The sequence below is a fragment of the Muscardinus avellanarius genome (genome assembly GCF_963383645.1).
Source record: "Muscardinus avellanarius genome assembly, chromosome: 14".
Taxonomy (NCBI): domain Eukaryota; kingdom Metazoa; phylum Chordata; class Mammalia; order Rodentia; family Gliridae; genus Muscardinus; species Muscardinus avellanarius.
The window spans coordinates 87,402,017-87,418,758 of NC_137800.1; the positions used below are offsets into that span (position 1 = coordinate 87,402,017).

At 53.6% G+C, this 16,742-nt stretch overlaps 1 protein-coding gene across 2 annotated transcripts; it reads right to left on the reverse strand.

Moving 5' to 3' along the window:
* Window positions 1–179: 179 nt before the first annotated feature.
* Window positions 180–14,525, reverse strand: DHX16 (DEAH-box helicase 16; the record flags this gene model as incomplete). Of its 2 annotated transcripts, none has more annotated exons than XM_080709716.1 (20): window positions 180–308; window positions 497–670; window positions 860–1,021; window positions 1,110–1,272; window positions 2,299–2,366; window positions 2,456–2,574; window positions 2,654–2,816; window positions 2,950–3,090; window positions 5,639–5,791; window positions 5,900–5,998; window positions 6,137–6,347; window positions 7,530–7,645; window positions 7,819–7,929; window positions 8,728–8,919; window positions 9,061–9,264; window positions 9,398–9,652; window positions 10,525–10,581; window positions 10,902–11,067; window positions 11,368–11,615; window positions 14,319–14,525. In XM_080709716.1, the coding sequence occupies 20 exons, from the start codon at window positions 14,523–14,525 to the stop codon at window positions 180–182; spliced, it is 3,138 nt and encodes a 1,045-aa protein (XP_080565842.1). The 2 variants fall into 2 exon arrangements, with proteins under 2 accessions (XP_080565842.1, XP_080565841.1); XM_080709715.1 differs by having other exon boundaries at window positions 10,902–11,073.
* Window positions 14,526–16,742: the final 2,217 nt, after the last annotated feature.

A 16,742-nucleotide genomic window follows, 5' to 3' on the forward strand; every position in this document is an offset into this window, starting at 1 on the left:
TTAATTGTAAATAATAACGTTTAAGTGACAACATGGGATAGAATTTCACTTGTGGCTTTCTCTGGCCCCCAAGAGTTGTCACAGGCTTTATTCCAAAAATAATTTTATTTAATAGATATTAAATATCCCATAGAAGGAAAAGGGGGAGCCAGTGTCAGGTTCTGTGTGCGTCCTCTTCTCTACCCTAGTTCCTCCCGTGTCTTGCCTATTTTTTTAGGCATTTTCTTAGAATGGGGGTCTTCCAGCTCCTTGGCCTTGTAATAGTGGGGAGCCACTTCCAGAAGCCAACTGCTTTCAATCTCCAGGACCTAGAAGACAGTCCGGCTCAGCAGGGCCCTTTCCCACGAAGCCCTTGGGTGTCCTCTCCCTCCGCACTACAGGCCTTCACGTAGTTGCTGAACGGGAGCAGCGCTCAGGCCTTGGAAGACGCTGAGACACGCTCTTAGAAAGGGCAGCTCTGTGGTCCTGTTTTCCCGTTTCTGGGACGGTCCCTTACCTGTCTCATGAACTCCTTGGTGGTCAAGACGAGCTCATGGTAGAGCAGCCAGCGTGGCTGCTTCTCAAAGAGGGAGGAGTTGGGGTGGATGAACACGGTCTGCTGCTGCTTGACGGTGCGGTAGCCGCTGCGCGTCAGCCGCGCGGTGTGGTAGAAGTAGCCGGCAGTGATGGCCTGGGGAGCAGGCGGGCAGGAAGGTCAGTGGCGCGGGCTCCGGAGAGGGACGAGCCCGCTGAGGAAGCAAGCTCTGGAGAACACTCCTGAGCGGGAGAGAGCTCAGGCTGGGACCGCTGTGTATGCCGGGGGAGAAGCTGCTCCTCGGGAGGAGCGGGGCAGGCAGCAGGAGAGTGCAGAAATGCTCACCTTGCGGACGCGGATGTAGTCCCCCTGGCAGGAGCTCAGGCCGACCTCCACGCGCTCCAGGAGCCCCTCGAGCTGCTCCCGCACGTCCCGGGCTCGGCGCATGGACCTGAACTGGACGAAGTTCTCATAGCACCACTGCGAAGAGTAGCCGCTCTCTGCCCACTGTGCAGCGGGTCGAGGGAAGGGTCAGCGCCCGAGTGCACAGAGGCCTAGTCCCCTCCCCGCCTCCCGCTCACCCGAGCCCAGTGACCTGCGTGTACACGTTTAGCAGAGCCAGGTGGTCCCCACCAGGGAGGAAGAAGTTGACCCGGGCGTTGTCAGCATGGACGACCTTGTCCTTGGGCCGGTAGAAGATGGAGTTGTTGACAGAGAGCATGGCAGCCACTGTCAGGATCTCCTCTGAACAGTTGTACCTGTACAGGAAAGGAAAATGGCGGGAGGCGAACAGGCCCAGGGACATCCACGCGGCGGGGGCAGCATCGCCACGATGGACTTCACACGCGGGGAAGCCAGTTAGGACACATGGCCACAGATTGGACGGAGACACAGTCTAGGGCAGCGGCAGCCCGGGGTCCAGGAGGGGCCGCGGATGACACGGGGACCCAGGACGCGCTGGGCTCCTGAGGCTGCTGCAGGATGAAGTGCACGTGGTGCTCCTCGGGGAAAGACCTCGCCACGCCAAAGTAATATAAAGGACGGGGCGGCCCACACCGCTATCTCAGCGTCCCAGCCTGAAACCTGAAGATTGAGCGAGTTCCCCACGCCGCCCCACTCACACCCCAGGTGGAAATCCTGCCTCCGCTCAGGCCCTGGGGCTTCTGCATCTTACTCGTGGCATGACCAAGGCAGGACAGTGCTCGATCACCCTGTGGCCTAAGGACAGTAACAGTTCATGCATGTGCGTGTGCTCTTGGGGACTGAACCTAGGCACTCTTCCTCCAAGCCACACCCCAGCCCTATTTTACCTTTTATTTAGGTAAAAGGTCTCGCTAAGTTGCTGAGAGCCTTGCTAAGCTGCTGAGGCTGGCTTTGAACCTGCAATCCTCTCGTCTCAGCCTCCCAAGTCCTGGGATGACAGGTGTGTGCTACTATGCCTGTCTATTAATAGTTCCTTACTACCTTATTTGCTGCAGAATAATGTGACTAAGAGAAAAAGAGAAAGGGAAGCCGGGCGTGGTGGCGCACGCTTGTAATCCCAGCATTTGGGAGGCTGAGACCGGAGGATCGCAGTTCGCGGACAGCCTCAGCTACTTAGTGAGCCCTCCGTAACTTAGTGGGAAACTGTTTCAAAAAATAAAGAAAAATAGGGCAGGGGCTGTAACTTGGAGGTTGAATGCCCCTGGGTTCCATCCCCAGACCCTCAAAAAAAAAAAGAGAGAGAAAGGGACAGAGGCGGCCAGGACACAGGCGCAGGCTGGTTTGTCTGGCCCAGGGCTTACTTCTCAGAGGCCAAGATCATCTTAGACAGCATCGGATCCACCGGCAGCTCTGCCATCTTTCGACCAGACTAAGGAGGAGAGAGAGAGTTGGGGCCAGTCCTCCTCGGCGCTCCCGCCACCACCTTCCTCCCGCGCCAGCCCCTGCCCCGCCACCCACCGTGGTGAGCTCCCCGAGGTGGTTGAGGGCTCCCAGGGCATACAGCTGCTCCAGAGCCAGCAGGAGGGTCTCATAGGGCGGAGGGTCCAGGAAGTCAAAGTGCATCAGGTCGTGGATCCCTAGAGGGCAGCGGGAGGGTGGAACAGAGCCCCCCAGGGCCACGGCCCACCCTCCCCGCGGGAAGCCGGGGTACGGCACCTAAGCTCTTGAGCAGCAGCACCACGTTGCCCAGGCTGGTCCTCTGGATCTCGGGCACGGTGGTCTCCTCCAGCTCATGCTGGTAGGCCCAGGCCGTGTACAGGCGGAAGCACTTCCCTGCAGCCACGCGGCCCGCCCGGCCGGCCCGCTGGTTAGCGGAGGCCTGGAGAGAGAGGAGACAGGGCGGTGGGAAAGAGCAGGGGCAGAGCTCGAGCCGGGGCTGCGGGCGGGCGCAGACGGCCATCATCCCATCTGTGGGCCGAGTCCACCTTTCTCTCCCCTGGAGACCAGCTGACCTTGCTGCAGGGGGTGACGGTGAGCGACTCCATGCCTGTGCGGGGGTTGTAGCTCTTCTGCTTACAGAAGCCTGGGTCCAGCACGTAAATGATGCCCTCGATGGTGAGCGACGTCTCGGCGATGTTTGTTGCCACAACTACCTGAGAGCGAGGACGTGGGTCACCCAGGGCCCCCGCCCACCGGCTTACCCAGGAAAAGAATCCCAGAGAGGCAGGAGCGGAGAAGGCGGTGGAGTGAGGGGTGGGGGTTGAGTGTCCAGAGTCCAGAGAGGGGACTCGCAGGAGGGTGAGTCAGCAGGGGCATGACAGAGAAGGGAAACGGAGAGGGGCCAGGGGGTTCCTTCCAGAGAAGGGAGGTGGAGGTGTCCAGATTCCCGTCCCCCCCCCCCCATCATCTTCCACAACTTCCCGTCCAGGTTCCCCGCTTCTATTCCTAGCCTTGGTTACAAGGCATCCAAAATGGTCCTTTTGAAATATAAACCTAGCCAGGCGTCATGGCACATGCCTATAATCCCGGAGGCTGAGACAAGAGGATGGCAGGTTCAAGGACGGCCTCAGCAAGTAGTGAGACTCTCGTCAACCTAGTGAGACCTTGTTTCAAAGTAAAAATAGAAATAGGGCTGGGGTGTAACTCAGAGGTAGAATGCCTCTGGGCTCAATCCCCAGTACCACACACAAGCACACACTCAACGCATGCGCATGTACATAAACGCATGCGCGCGCGCACACACACCATAGACAGATCTGCCACGTCACCCCCAGCTCTTTGATGGCTTCCTACCCCTCTCTACACTAACTCGAGGCCCCTGAGAGCCTGGTCACCTCATCGGCTAGCCCCCATGCTGCAGCACACGCCTCGCTTGGAGGCTTGGTGTCAGCTGTTCCCCTGTGGAGCCGTCTCCGGCCCGACAGCAGCCTGGCTCCGCTCCCTTCCCCTCCTTCAGGTCTCTGCTCCACTTTTACCCCGCTGGACAGGTCTTCTCCGCACCCAAAGAAAGGTACCTTTTGTAGCCAGGCATGGTGGTGCACACTTACAATCCAAGTACTTGGAGGCTAAGACAGGAGGACCGCAGGTTCACAGCCAGCCTTAGCAGCTTGGTGAGGCTCACAGCAACCCAGTGAGAGTCTGTTTCCAAGTAAGATATAAAATCAGGCTGGGGGTGTAGCTCAGAGGAAGAATGCTTCTGGGTTCAATCCTCAGTACCAAAAATCAAAACAAAACAAAAACCCTGTGTGTGTGTGTGTGTGTGTGTGTGTGTGTGTGTGCGCGCGCGCGTGTGCGCTGGGGGAATGAACCCAGGGACATTCTACCCCTGGGCTACACCTCCAGTCCTATTTTTTTTTTTTTTTTTACTGAGGACTGAACCCAGGAGCATTCTGTCTTAGTGCTATACTCCTAGTCCTATTTTTTCTTATTTTGAAACACAGTCATCCTAAGGTTGCTGAGGCTGTCCTTGAACCTGCAATTCTCCTGTCTCAGCATCCCAAGTACTGGGACTACAGGTCTGGGCACCTTGCCCAACTGGCCCCAATCTCTGGAGTCAATTTCTGTGTGTGTGTGTGTGTGTGTGTGTGTGTGTGTGTGTGTGTGTATGTGTGTGTGTGTGTGTCTTAACAGGGATGTTGAACCCAGAGGCATTCTCCCTCTGAGTTACACCTTCAGCTCTCTTTTATTTTTATTTTGAAACATGGTCTCACTAAATTGCTAAAGCTGGATTTGAACTGCAATTCTCCTGTTGCAGCCTCCTGAATACCGAGATTATAGGTCTGTGTGACAGACCCTTCAGTTTCTATTTTCCCATGCTGCTCTTTATTTATCCTTAGCACTTGCTACAAATTGACATTATATATTTGACTACTTGCTGCAAACTGACATATTTTAAGTGCCCATCCTTTCTTCCCGTTAAGGCTGCAAATTCTGTGAGCCAAGGACCTCTTTTGGAGAAGGAGCAGTTCTAGGGATTGAACCTAGGGCTGTTTTATCTCTGTGCTCTTTTTGTGTTTGGAAGCAGGGTCTTGCTAGGTTGCTGAGGCTGTCCTTGAACCTGTGATTCTCCTTTCTCAGCCTGCCAAGTACTGTACCTGGCTGAAACTCAAGAGCGATGAAACTCCTCACCCTAAAGAGCGATGCCTGGCGCACGGGATGAATGCAGTCTCCCTCCTACCCCCAGCATGGCTTGTCTCCCTTCAGTGCTGTGGCTGCAATCCAGGCCTCCCACATACCGGGCAAGAGCTCTACCACTGGGCCGCACCCCAAACCCTCGTTAAATATTTATTAAATAAAATCTCTACGCAAAATCTTTTGCTTGCCACTGGCCTGTGTAAAGTCCAATCTTCTACCTGCCACCACGGCCCTCCTTTATCTCGGCCACGTGCATCTGAGCTTGGCCCAGCGTGGCACCGTGTGAACCTGCCCCCATAAACCCACAGCTCCACTCTGACCTCAGACGCACCCTGGTTCCTTCCTCTGATGATTCCTCAGACATTTGTCTTAAAGGCCCCTGTCAAATCCCATCCTGGGCTCCCAGGGGCTCCCTCTCCTCTGACTCCACAGTGCCTACTCTCGGGCTATGCACCTGACTCCTTCTCAGCTCGTCCTCTCGGGCAGCTGCACCTGCGGCAGTGCCCAGCACACCCTGAGCTCGCCACGCGCAGTGTGGGCCGTGGGGAGGCGGAGGGCGCCGCTGACCTTGCGCGCCCCAGGGGGCGTGGGCTGGAAGATGCGGGCCTGCATGTCGGAGGGCAGGTTAGCATAGATGGGCAGCACCAGCAGCTCCCGGATTTTTGAGCCCAGGCGGCGGCAGCGGTCCTGCAGCATCTCACAGGCAGCTTCGATCTCCTCCTGGGTTTGGGGCAGCAGAGCAGAGGAGTCCCAAGGTCACAGAAGGTTGACATGGCAGCCCCGTCCTTACCTGGGAGATATCATTGCCCTCCCGGCTCTGTCACACACCTGTCCTGTCAGGAACACCAGGATGTCCCCGGGGGGCTGGGTCACATGGATCTGCAGCACAGACACGACACAGGCTTCCAAGTAGTCAGCCTCTGGAGCCTGGGGGAGGAGCGCCATGTTTAGGCCAATGTGTCCAGCCCCTCTGGACTTCCCACTCCACCCTTTCCTGCGTGCGACAGCGCCCTGAGGGCCCAGCTTCTCGCCCTGGACTCCAGCCCGTCCACTCTAAGACAGCACCTTGGTATAGAAGATGTCCACTGGAAATCTGCGTCCAGGGATTCGGAAGACAGGAGCGTCATCGAAGAAAGTGGAGAAGCGGGCAGTGTCCATGGTGGCAGAGGCCACCAGGACCTTGAGCTCGGGTCGGAAGCGAGCAACATCCTTGATCAACCCAAAGAGAATGTCTGTGTGTAGGGTCCGTTCATGAGCCTCATCGACCATCACCACACTGGGAAGGGGAGGGGGAGAGCAAGGGTATCCCGGTTACATAAGACTAATGGGGGCTCAGTGAATGCCCGCCCTGCGCTCTCCAGCCTGTCCTGGCCGTGGCAAAGATGTCCAAGAGGTAGACTGCAAGCTAAGGCTGGGACAGGTCAGATATTTCTTGTCAAAGAGTCAAGAGTCGGCTGGGAAGCTGGGCACAGTGGCACATGTCTATAATCCCACCTACTTGTGAGGCTGAGACAGGAAGATCACAGGTTTGCGGCCAGCCTCAGCTACTTAGTGAGGCCCTTCACAATTTAGTGAGATCCTCTTTCAAAAATAAAGAATAAGAGCCAGGCTTGGTGGCGCACGCTTGTAATCCCAGCATTCGGGAGGCTGAGACAAGAGGATCACGGTTCATAGACAGCCTCAGCTACTTAGTGAGGCCCTTTGCAACTCAGTGAGACCTTGTTTCAAAATAAAGAATAAAAAATAGGGCTGGGTACATGTATCTCAGAGGTAGAATGCCCTGTGTTCCATTCCCAGTACCGCAAAAAAAATAAAAATAAAAATAAAAATAAAAAATAGGACTAGAGGTATAATTCAGAGGTAGAATGCCTCCGAGTTCAATCCCTAGTACCATGCACACACAAAAGAGAAAGAAAATGGGAGGCTGGGCATGGTGGACGGCAATGTACACCTATAATCCCAATATCTGGGAGGCTAAGACAGAAGGACCAGAGATTTGCAGGCAGCCTCTGCAATTTAGCAAGGCCCTCAGAAACTTATGAGACTTGTTTCAAAATAAAAGTCAGGCATGGTAGCACACGCTTGTAATCCCAGTAGTTGAGAGGTGGAGACTGAAGAATCATATTTTCAAGGACAGCCTCAGAAAGTAGTGAGACACTCATCAACCCAGTGAGACCCTGTTTCAAAAGAGAAATAAAATAGGGCTGGGGGTGTAGCTTGGAAATAGAATGCCCCTGGGCTCAATCCTCAGTACCACAGAAGAAATAAATGAATAATATAAAATGGGGCTTGGGGTGTATGTAGCTCAGAAGTCGAATGCCCCTGGGTTCCATAGCACCCCCCCACACACACATACACAATCAATCTCTCTTTCTCTCTCTCTCTCTCTCTCTCTCTCTCTCTCTCTCTCTCTCTCTCTCTCTCTCTCTCAGGCGGGAGGCTGGGACCCGCTGCACACCTGTAACTTGCCAGGTCGGGCTCGGAGAGGAACTCCCGCAGGAGCATCCCGTCGGTCATGTAGCGGAGGACCGTTCGCTCTGACGTGCAGTCCTCAAAGCGGATGCTGTAGCCAACCTAGTCAAGGAGGGGCCGGGAGCCACCGTGAGTCGGCTGGTGCTCCCTGACAGAACGTGGGGGCAGAGGAAGCAGGGCCAACACCTGGACCAGTGGTGCGGGGCCCCAAGGGCAGAGTGGACTAAAGCCCACACCCTAGAAGCGCCGTTCACCCCAGGTCCCGGAGATCTCACCTCATTCCCAAGCTTCACACCCATCTCCCGGGCCACGCGGGCGGCCACACTCATGGCTGCCACTCTCCGGGGCTGGGTGCACGCAATCTTCATACCGTTCTTTGTGTACCCCTGAGTGACAAACAAGGAAGAAGTTTCTAGAGGCTCGGCAGTAGGAGGTTTTCTTTTGCAAAATATACACCCTGGTTCCCATGCAAAATATAAGACAAAACCATTATCAAAATCAGGTAGGAGCCGGGCGTGGTGGCGCACGCTTGTAATCCCCGTGCTTGGGAGGCGGAGACAGGAGGATCACGCAGGTTCAAAGCCAGCTGCGCTGGCTTAAGAGACCCTGTTTCAAAAATATAAAATAGGTCTGGGAGTGTAGCCCGGAGGTAGAAGGGCTTCCAGGAACCCCAGTACCACCAAAAAAAAAAAAAAAAAAAAAATCAGGTAGGGAGCCTGGCATGGTGGCATATACTTGTAATCCCAGCATTTGGGAGGCTGAGACAGGAGGACTGAGCAGGTTCCAAGCCAGCCTCAGATACTTAGTGAGGCCCTTTGCAACTCACTGAGACTTTGTTTCAAAATAAAGAATAAAAAATAGGGCTGGGGGTGTCAATCGGGGATAGAATGCTCCTGGGTTCCATCCCCAATAGTGCAAAAAAAATTTTTTTAAATACTTACATGTCTATATATACATGTATGTATGTATGTATGTATGCACGTATGTATGTATATACAAAATAAAATAGGGCTACAGATAAGAGCTCAGAAGTAGATTACTCCTATAGTCAATCTCCAGGACAAAAAAAAAAAACAAGTACGGTGGTTATTCTCAAGAACTCCATGGTTTCCTGAGAAAGTTAGGCTAACAATGACTCTAAACAGCGGGTGCAGGCACTCGGGGGCTGTGTGGCCGGGCCTCACCTCCTCGAAGAGGTACTGCGGGATCTGGGTGGTCTTGCCAGAGCCCGTCTCGCCTTCGATGATGAGGATCTGGTGGTTGGCAATGGCGGCCAGGAGCTCCTCGCGGAACGGGAACACCGGGAGGCTGCGGCGAACAGCCTGGATGCTCTCCCTCTGCTGGGCCTGGGCGGAGGGAGCGGGAGCCGAGGGCTCCTGTGGACCAGAGGAGGAGGGTGAGCCGGGGACCAGAGGAGGGACAATGAGGGGTGAGCCCAGACCAGAGGAGGGGTGGTGAGCCCATGGCTGGGTGCTGCTTCTGCGGGACACCCCGACACCCCAGAGCTCCCATCGCACCTCGTCACCCTGCAGCTGAGTGGCGCGGACGAACTCAATGGTCTCCTCTTCCTCCAGCACCAGCTGGTACTTGGGCTCCTGAGAGGCAGCGTCTCGGGCCCCAAACTTGAGGGACGCCGCCCCCAGCCGGGCCTCCTCCCAGCGCCGCTGCTCCTCCCCAGGGGCGCTGGACTCCTCCTCCACCAGGTCCACAGCGCGGGCGGGCTGTGGAAGAGAGAGAGGCATGGGGAGACCTGAAGACGGGCGTCCTCTCTGCTTGGTCCCCCTACCCTCTGCAAAAGGCCTGAGGGAAGGGGCCGGCCGGCAGGGCGTCACGGGCCCCTGCAGCGACCCGCACCTGGCCCCGGGTCTCCTTGGGCATGTGGTAGCGGTTGGTGGCCTCCAGCTTCTCCTGCTCGCCGGCTGCGCGGTACTCCCGCGCCAGGTCCCGCACTCGCCGCTTGTACTTAAGCTCCCTGCGCTCATGGCGGCTCAGCTCCACGTCCCCGAAGAGGTACTCCTCATCGGCCAGCTCTGCCTCCAGGTCCTCCAGCTTCTCCCGCTCCCGCTTGGCCAGGTACTCCCGGCGAGATTTCTTCCGTAGCTCGGGGACCTGGGTCAGAAATGGCCAGTCAAATCCTCGTCTCGCTGGAGCCCAGAGCCCTTCCCTCCCTGCCCCTGAGTGTTCAAAAACCCTGAGAAACAGTCATGAGAACCTGAAAATGCGCCTCCATCCTCACTCTGCAACCGGTTCCCTAGTGAGTGATGCGCCCACACCCCCTTAGGACAAAGAAAACGATGTCCCGCTCACTGATCTCACAGTGATTTGATCCTAAGTAGTATGGTATGACCCCAGGACTTGGGAGGCTGGGAAGGAGGAACTGAAGGTTCCAGGTCAGCCTTGGCAACTTCGCAAAGCCCTTGGCAACTTAGCAAGACCGTTTCCAAACAAAAATAAAAAGGGCTGAAGCCAGGCATGGTGGCGCACGCTTGTAATCCCCGCGCTGGGAGGCAGAGACAGGAGGATCGCACAGGTTCAAAGCAAGCCTCAGCTACTTAGTGAGGCTCTCAGCAACTTAGTGAGACCCTGTTTCCAAATAAAGTATAATATAGGTCTGGGAGTATAGCCTGGAGGTAGAAAAGCCCTTGGGTTCCACCCTCAGTACAATCAATCAATCAATAGCGTTGGGGATGTCATGGGGGGGCAGAGTACCCCTGAACTTAATCCCAGGTACAAAAACAGTTAAGGAGGGTTTGTGGGGGGGTTCCTTCCCCCTCCAACTTAGGGCTTCACAAAATTGCCAAGGCTGACCGAGAAGCTTTGATCTCTCTTTCCCAGCCTCGGTTGACAGCTGGCTCCTCTCCCAGACCATCCCTGCCAGCTTCCCGGTGCCCTCCTGTGTCACTTTTCCCTGTGGCTAACCACTCCGGCACCACGTCTTTCTTTTGTCTTCTGATCTTGGTTTCCTGGACTCTGCGACTCACCATGGCTTTCCGGTCTTCTTCGGCCATCTTGAGACGCTTCTGAGCCTCTTCATAAGCCTAGGAGAAGAAAGCAAGAGTAGAGGGGTACACAGTCGGAACCCCCACCCCACAGCCATTTCCCTTCAGAATCCGAGGGCTCATGCAGATGTGCCCTCTGAATGGGTACAAAGAAATGTCCCCGCTCGGTGAGGATCCTGTGGCTCTCTGTGTCCAGCAGAGTTGCCTATGCCAGAAAATCCACGGGGTCCTCTCACTGCAGAGAACACATCCCCAGACAGTCCCCGTCTTCCCAGAGGTCACAGCCTCTGCGATGACAGCCAACCTCAGACTTCACCCAGGGACCGCGGGGACTTATGCACCGTTCCGCTTCTCCGCACCTTCTTGTCTGAGCGCTCTAGGACGTTGCGAGTCCGATCCTTGTCCCTCTGCCGGACCCGCTCAGCGAAGGCATCGCGCTCCTCCAGGTCCTGAAGGCGCTCCCGCTCCGTCCGCTCCCACTCATCCTCTGATTCAGGCTTCTCGGGCTTCTCAGGCTGCTGCTGACTGTCCCTGAGGCGCACGGCACCAGTTGGGGCATCCCGAAGGCTCAGCACCCCTCGCCGCCGCCTGCCCCATCCTCCCTCCCTCCCCCTGGTCTTTGCTGGATGTGTAACACTGGGGATGCAAGCCAGAGGCCTTGTCCCTCTGAGCTACACTCCTACACTCCCAGCTCTATTTTTATTTCGAAACAATCTAAGTAGCTGAGGCTGGCAACAAAACCATGATCCTCCTGTCTCAGCCTCCCAAGTGCTGGGATTACAGGGCAGGGCACCACGCAGGGCCCTCTCCCTGCTCCTGACTTACCTGGCCTTCTTCTTGGCTGTCTCAGAAACCTCTTCCTCCTCATCCTCGTCCTCCTCCTGGCGCTTCTTCCTGAGGTGCCTGCGTTTCTTGTGCTTCTTCTGGAGGCTGCTTCCAGCCCTGCCCACAGCCTCCCCGCTACTCTCCTCACTGTCTTCCAGCAACTTATATGACCGGTTCTTCTCCAGCAGGGCTCGGGCCTCTCGCTCCGCTGCCCGCGCCGGCTTCTCCACCACCGCCTTCCGCGGCACCTGTCAGCAGAGGGGACCCCGGGCCCTGTGAGCGGCTCCTTGTCTCTGCCTTCCCATTCAGCTCTGCTCCTAACTTAAAGAACTGCTTGACGATACTGGGGATGGAAACCAGGGGCGTTTTACCTCCGAGCTACACCCCCTGCCCTATTTTTTATTCTTTATTTTGAAACAGGGTCTCACTGAGTTGCAGAGGGCCTCACTAAGTAGTAGCTAAGGCTGTCCACGAACCACGATCCTCTGGTTCCTCCAGTCTCAGACTCCCGAATGCTGGGATTACAAGCGTGCTCATATATATATATATATATATATATATATATATATATACACATATATGTATATATGTATATATATATATACATATATGTATATATGTATATATATATACATATATGTATATATATGTATATATATATACATATATGTATATATATGTATATATATGTATATATATACATATATGTATATATATGTATATATATGTATATATATACATATATAATTTTAAAATAGGGCCGCACTAAGTTCCAGCGAGCCTCACTAAGTAAGTAGCTGAGGCTGGCCGTGAACCTGTGATCCTCCTGTCTCAGCCTCCCAAGTACTGGGATTATAAGTGTGCGCCACAACGCCCAGCTAGGAACCGCGTGATCTTAAACCAGCCTTGAGTCTCTTCTGCATGGCTCCCCCATGTTCATCAGCCTCAATGGGCCCTCAGCTTCTGAATTTCCTTGGATGGAATTCAGGGTAATCTGCCTCCAGGCTATACCTCCAGCCCTATTTTATTTATTCATTTATTTATTTTTGTGGTACTAGAGATTGAACCCAGGAACATTCTGTCTCTAAGCTACATCCTCAATCCTACATTTTTTGTTTTTGTTTTATTTTTGTTTTATTTTTTTCGCAGTACTGAGGATTAAACCCAGGGGCATTTTACATCTGAGCTACATCCCCAGGCCCATTTTTCCATTTTTTTATTCTACTTATTTACTACCTCCAAGCTACACCCCCAGCCCTATTTTTTATTTTTAACTTTTTAATTTTTTATTTATTTATTTTTTGGTGGTACTGTGAGTGGAACCCAGGGGCTTTCTACCTCTGGGCTATACTCCTAGACCTATTTTCTATTTTATTTGGAAAAAGGGTCTCACTAAGTTGCTGAGAGCCTCACTAAGTAGCTGAGGCTGGCTTCGAACCCGTGCGCCACCACGCCTGGCTTCCAGCCCTATTTTTAATTATTTATTTTGAAGCAGGGTCTCACTGAGTTGCAGAGGGCCTCACTAAGTAGCTGAGGCTGTCCGGGAACCTACAATCCATCTGTCTCAGCCTCTCATGTACCAGGATTACAGGTGTGCGCCACCATGCCTGGCTTTAGTCATCCTTTCAACAAAACATTCATGGAAGCCTGCTCATGTGCCAGGGGCTGGCCAAGAATTAGGGATACTTTCTCAAACCTGTTCTCAAATACTCAGGCCTCTTTCTCATAGCTCTGTTCCGGCAAGTGATTAAGTCATTGCTCTGTAAGGACAGACATGCTACGAAGATTATTTTGCAACGTGACAGTGACCGTCACATACTTGACACAGCTCTGACTCCAGGGAGACACTGGTGACCAGATGACATAATATCCCTGCGGTTAAGCACTTAGTTTTTCCTGGCTTTTTTTTTTTGTTGTTGTTGTTGTTGTGCTGGGGATCAAACCCAGGGCCCCTGGCATGCTAAGAAAAGCACTCTACCACTATGCTATACCCCAGGCCACGGTGTTTACATTCTTTTGTGTGTGAAAGGATTAAAAGGGAGGTTCTACCTGTGAGGAGCTACAATCTCAGCCCACTTCTTTCTTTCTTTCTTTTTTTTTTTTTTTTTTTTTTTGGTGGTACTGGGGGTGAAACCCAGAGGCTTTCTACCTCGGAGCTATACTCTCACACCTATTTTATACTTTATTTGGAAACAGGGTCTCACTAAGTTGCTGAGAGCCTCACGAAGTAGCTGACGCTGGCTTCGAATCTGTGTGATCCTCCTGCCTCAGCCTCCCAAGCACAGGGATTACAAGCGTGTGCCACCACGCCCGGCTCTCAAGCCATTTCTTTTATTTTGAAACAGTCTTAATAAGTTACCACATCAAAGCAAGGCTTGGTGGCGCACGCTTGTAATCCCAGCATTTGGGAGGCTGGAACAGGAGGATCGCGGTTCGCCAACAGTCTCAGCTATTTAGTGAAGTTCTCTGCAAGTCAGTGAGACCCTGTTTCAAAATAAAGAATTAAAAATAGGGCCAGGGGTGTAGCTCGGAGGTAGAATACCACATCAACTCCCAGTAACTTTTATTTACTTATTTACTTTTGCGATACTGAAGATGAAACCCGGAGGTATTCTACCTCCGAGCTACACCCCCCGCCCTATTTTTAATTCTATTTTTTTTTTTTTTGAAACAGGGTCTCACTAAGTTGCGGGAGGCCTCAGTAAGTAGCTGAGGCTGTCCGCGAACCGCGACCCCCTGCCTCACCACGCCTGGCTGCTCTACGGCACTTCACACTTAAGCCTTCGGTCCTGTCCACCGAGCTGGCCAGCCAGCACCGGGCACGGGACAGGACACCGGCCACCACGCACAGCAGACGAACGTCTGGTACTGGGCTCTCCTGACTCGGTGATGGACAGTTCCGTCGGCTCCCCCAGGACAAGCCCCGCGCCCGGCCGGCCCGCCCGCCGCACCTTGTTCCAGAGTCTCAGCGCGAAGTCCCGCGCCGGCCCGCCGAGGTCCAGCGTGTCGGTGTCGCGCAGGCGCTGCACGAACTCCTCGGCGGAGGCGCAGCGCTGCGCGGTCCCGATCAGGAACTGGGCGACGTGCCGCTCGCTCAGCCCCAGCACCGAGTGCAGCTCCTCCTGGACCCAGCGCTCCAGCCCCGCCGGCGTCGCCATGGCGACCACGCGCGTCCGGAGCCGCCGCGCCGGCGGAGGGGTCGAAGGCCCGGCGCCCCGGGCCGGAGCCTCGGCCCGCGGGGAGCTGCTTTAGGACGTCGGGGTTCGGGTCTCAACTGCCGGAGGCATCGTTCGGTACCCAGGGGCCCGGAACCCGGAAGTGGACGCGCTCTTCCGGCGTCTGCGCTACGGTGGCCGAGCGAGTTCAAATCTCGCAGAACCGTTCCTTCGCAAGGAGGAGCGCGTTTCTATTTCCATCTCTACGCAACCTCTCTGTCGTCCCCTATTGGTCAGGATGCCGGTGCGTGCTTCTTTCATTCATTCCATGAAAAGGAATTAATTCAATGAACGCCCAGTGTGCAGCTGGGTAGTTTCAGACGCTGGGAATCCAGCAGAGAATGAATCAGACAAAATCTTTTAAGGAATTTACTTTTTTTTTTTTTTTTTTTTTTGAAGGGGATCGGGGAGACAAGATACAAAATAGACAAGTTAAAATAAGTCACGCTGAGACAGGAGGATGGCACAGGCTCGAAGCCAGCCTCAGCTACTTAGGCTCTCAGCAACTTAGTGAGACCCTGTTTCCAAATAAAGTATAAAATAGGTCTGGGAGTATAGCCCAGAGGTTGAAAAGCCCCTGGGTTCCACCCCCAGTACCACCAAAAAATAAAAAATAAAATAACTCGAAGCTGAGTGTGGTGGCACATGCTTGATTTTTTTTTTTTTTTTTTTTTTTTTTTTTTTTTGCGGGTCTGGGGATGGAACCCAGGGGCATTTGACCTCCGGGCTACACCTCCTGCCCTATTTTTTTATTCTTTATTTTGAAACCGGGTCTCACTGAGTTGCAGAGGGCCTCACTAAGTAGCTGAGGCTGTCCGCGAACCGCGATCCTCCAGGTCTCAGCCTCCCGAATGCTGGGATTACAAGCGTGCGCCACCAAGCCCGGCTTGCGCATGCTTGTAATCCCAGCATTTGGGAGGCTGAGACCAGAGGATCGCGGTTCGCGGACAGCCTCAGCTGCTTAGACCCTCCACAACTCGAGACCCTGTTTCAAAATAAAGAATAAAAAATTGGGCAGGGGGTGTAGCTCGGAGGTAAAATGCCTCTGAGGTCCATCCCCAGAGCCACAAATAAATAAATAAATAAATAAGTTGGACATCATGTGGAATGTCTGTAATCCCACTACTTGGGAGTCTGAGACAGGCCCATTGCAGGTCAGCAATTTAGCCAGACTTTCAATTTAGGGAGACCCTGTTTCAAAATAAAAAGGCTGGGAGCCGGGCGTGGTGGAGCACGCTTGTAATGTCAGCATTTGGGAGGCTGAGACAGCAGAATCGTGGTTCCTGGCCAGCCTCATCTACTTAGTGCGGCCCTTTGCAACTCAGTGAGACCCTGTATCAAAATAAAGAATACAAAATAGGGCTGGGTGTGTAGCTTGAAGGTAGAATGCCCCTGGGTTCCATCCCTAATACTACACAAAAAATAAAAATAAAAAAGGCTGGGGGTGTAGCTTAAAGGTTGAGTTCCCTGGAGTGAATCTCAAGTAGTAACCGCAGCTGTAGTAGTAGTAATAGTGGTAGTAATTCAAGATAGGCAGGATGGATTCTATTTAACATGGGAAGATCAGCTAAAATTTATGAAAGATTAGTCCATCTGATTAGGCGTGACCTCCGCTAAGACTGGTATGCGTAGCAGAGCGGATACAGGTTAGGCATAATAGGGACCCCCAAGTAAGAGGAAACTGGGAAAACTGGGGAAAGCTGTTCAAGAAAAGAAAAAATCTCAAACTGGGCGTGGTGGCACAGACAGCAGGATCATGCAGGTTTGAAGCCAGCGAAACCCTGTTTCCAAATAAAAAGTATAAAATAGGTCTGAGAGTGTAGCCCGGAGGTAGAAGGGCTTCCAGGAACCCCAATACCACCCTCCCACACACAAAATCTCCAAACTAAAGAAAGGAGTCAGACATGGGTTAAGATCAGTTTATCTAATATATTGTTTTGTCTTGGGGTGTGTGTGTGTGTGTGTGATTTTTTTTGGTGGTACTCGGGTTCCTGGAAGCCCTTCTACTTCCGGGCTACACTCCCAGCTCTATTTTATTTTTAGAAACAGTGTCTCTTAAACCAGCGCGGCTGGCTTGAACCTGCGCTATCCTCCTGTCTCTGCCTCCCAAGCACGTGCGCCACCACGACCGGCATTGTGTGTGATTTTAAAAAAAATTGG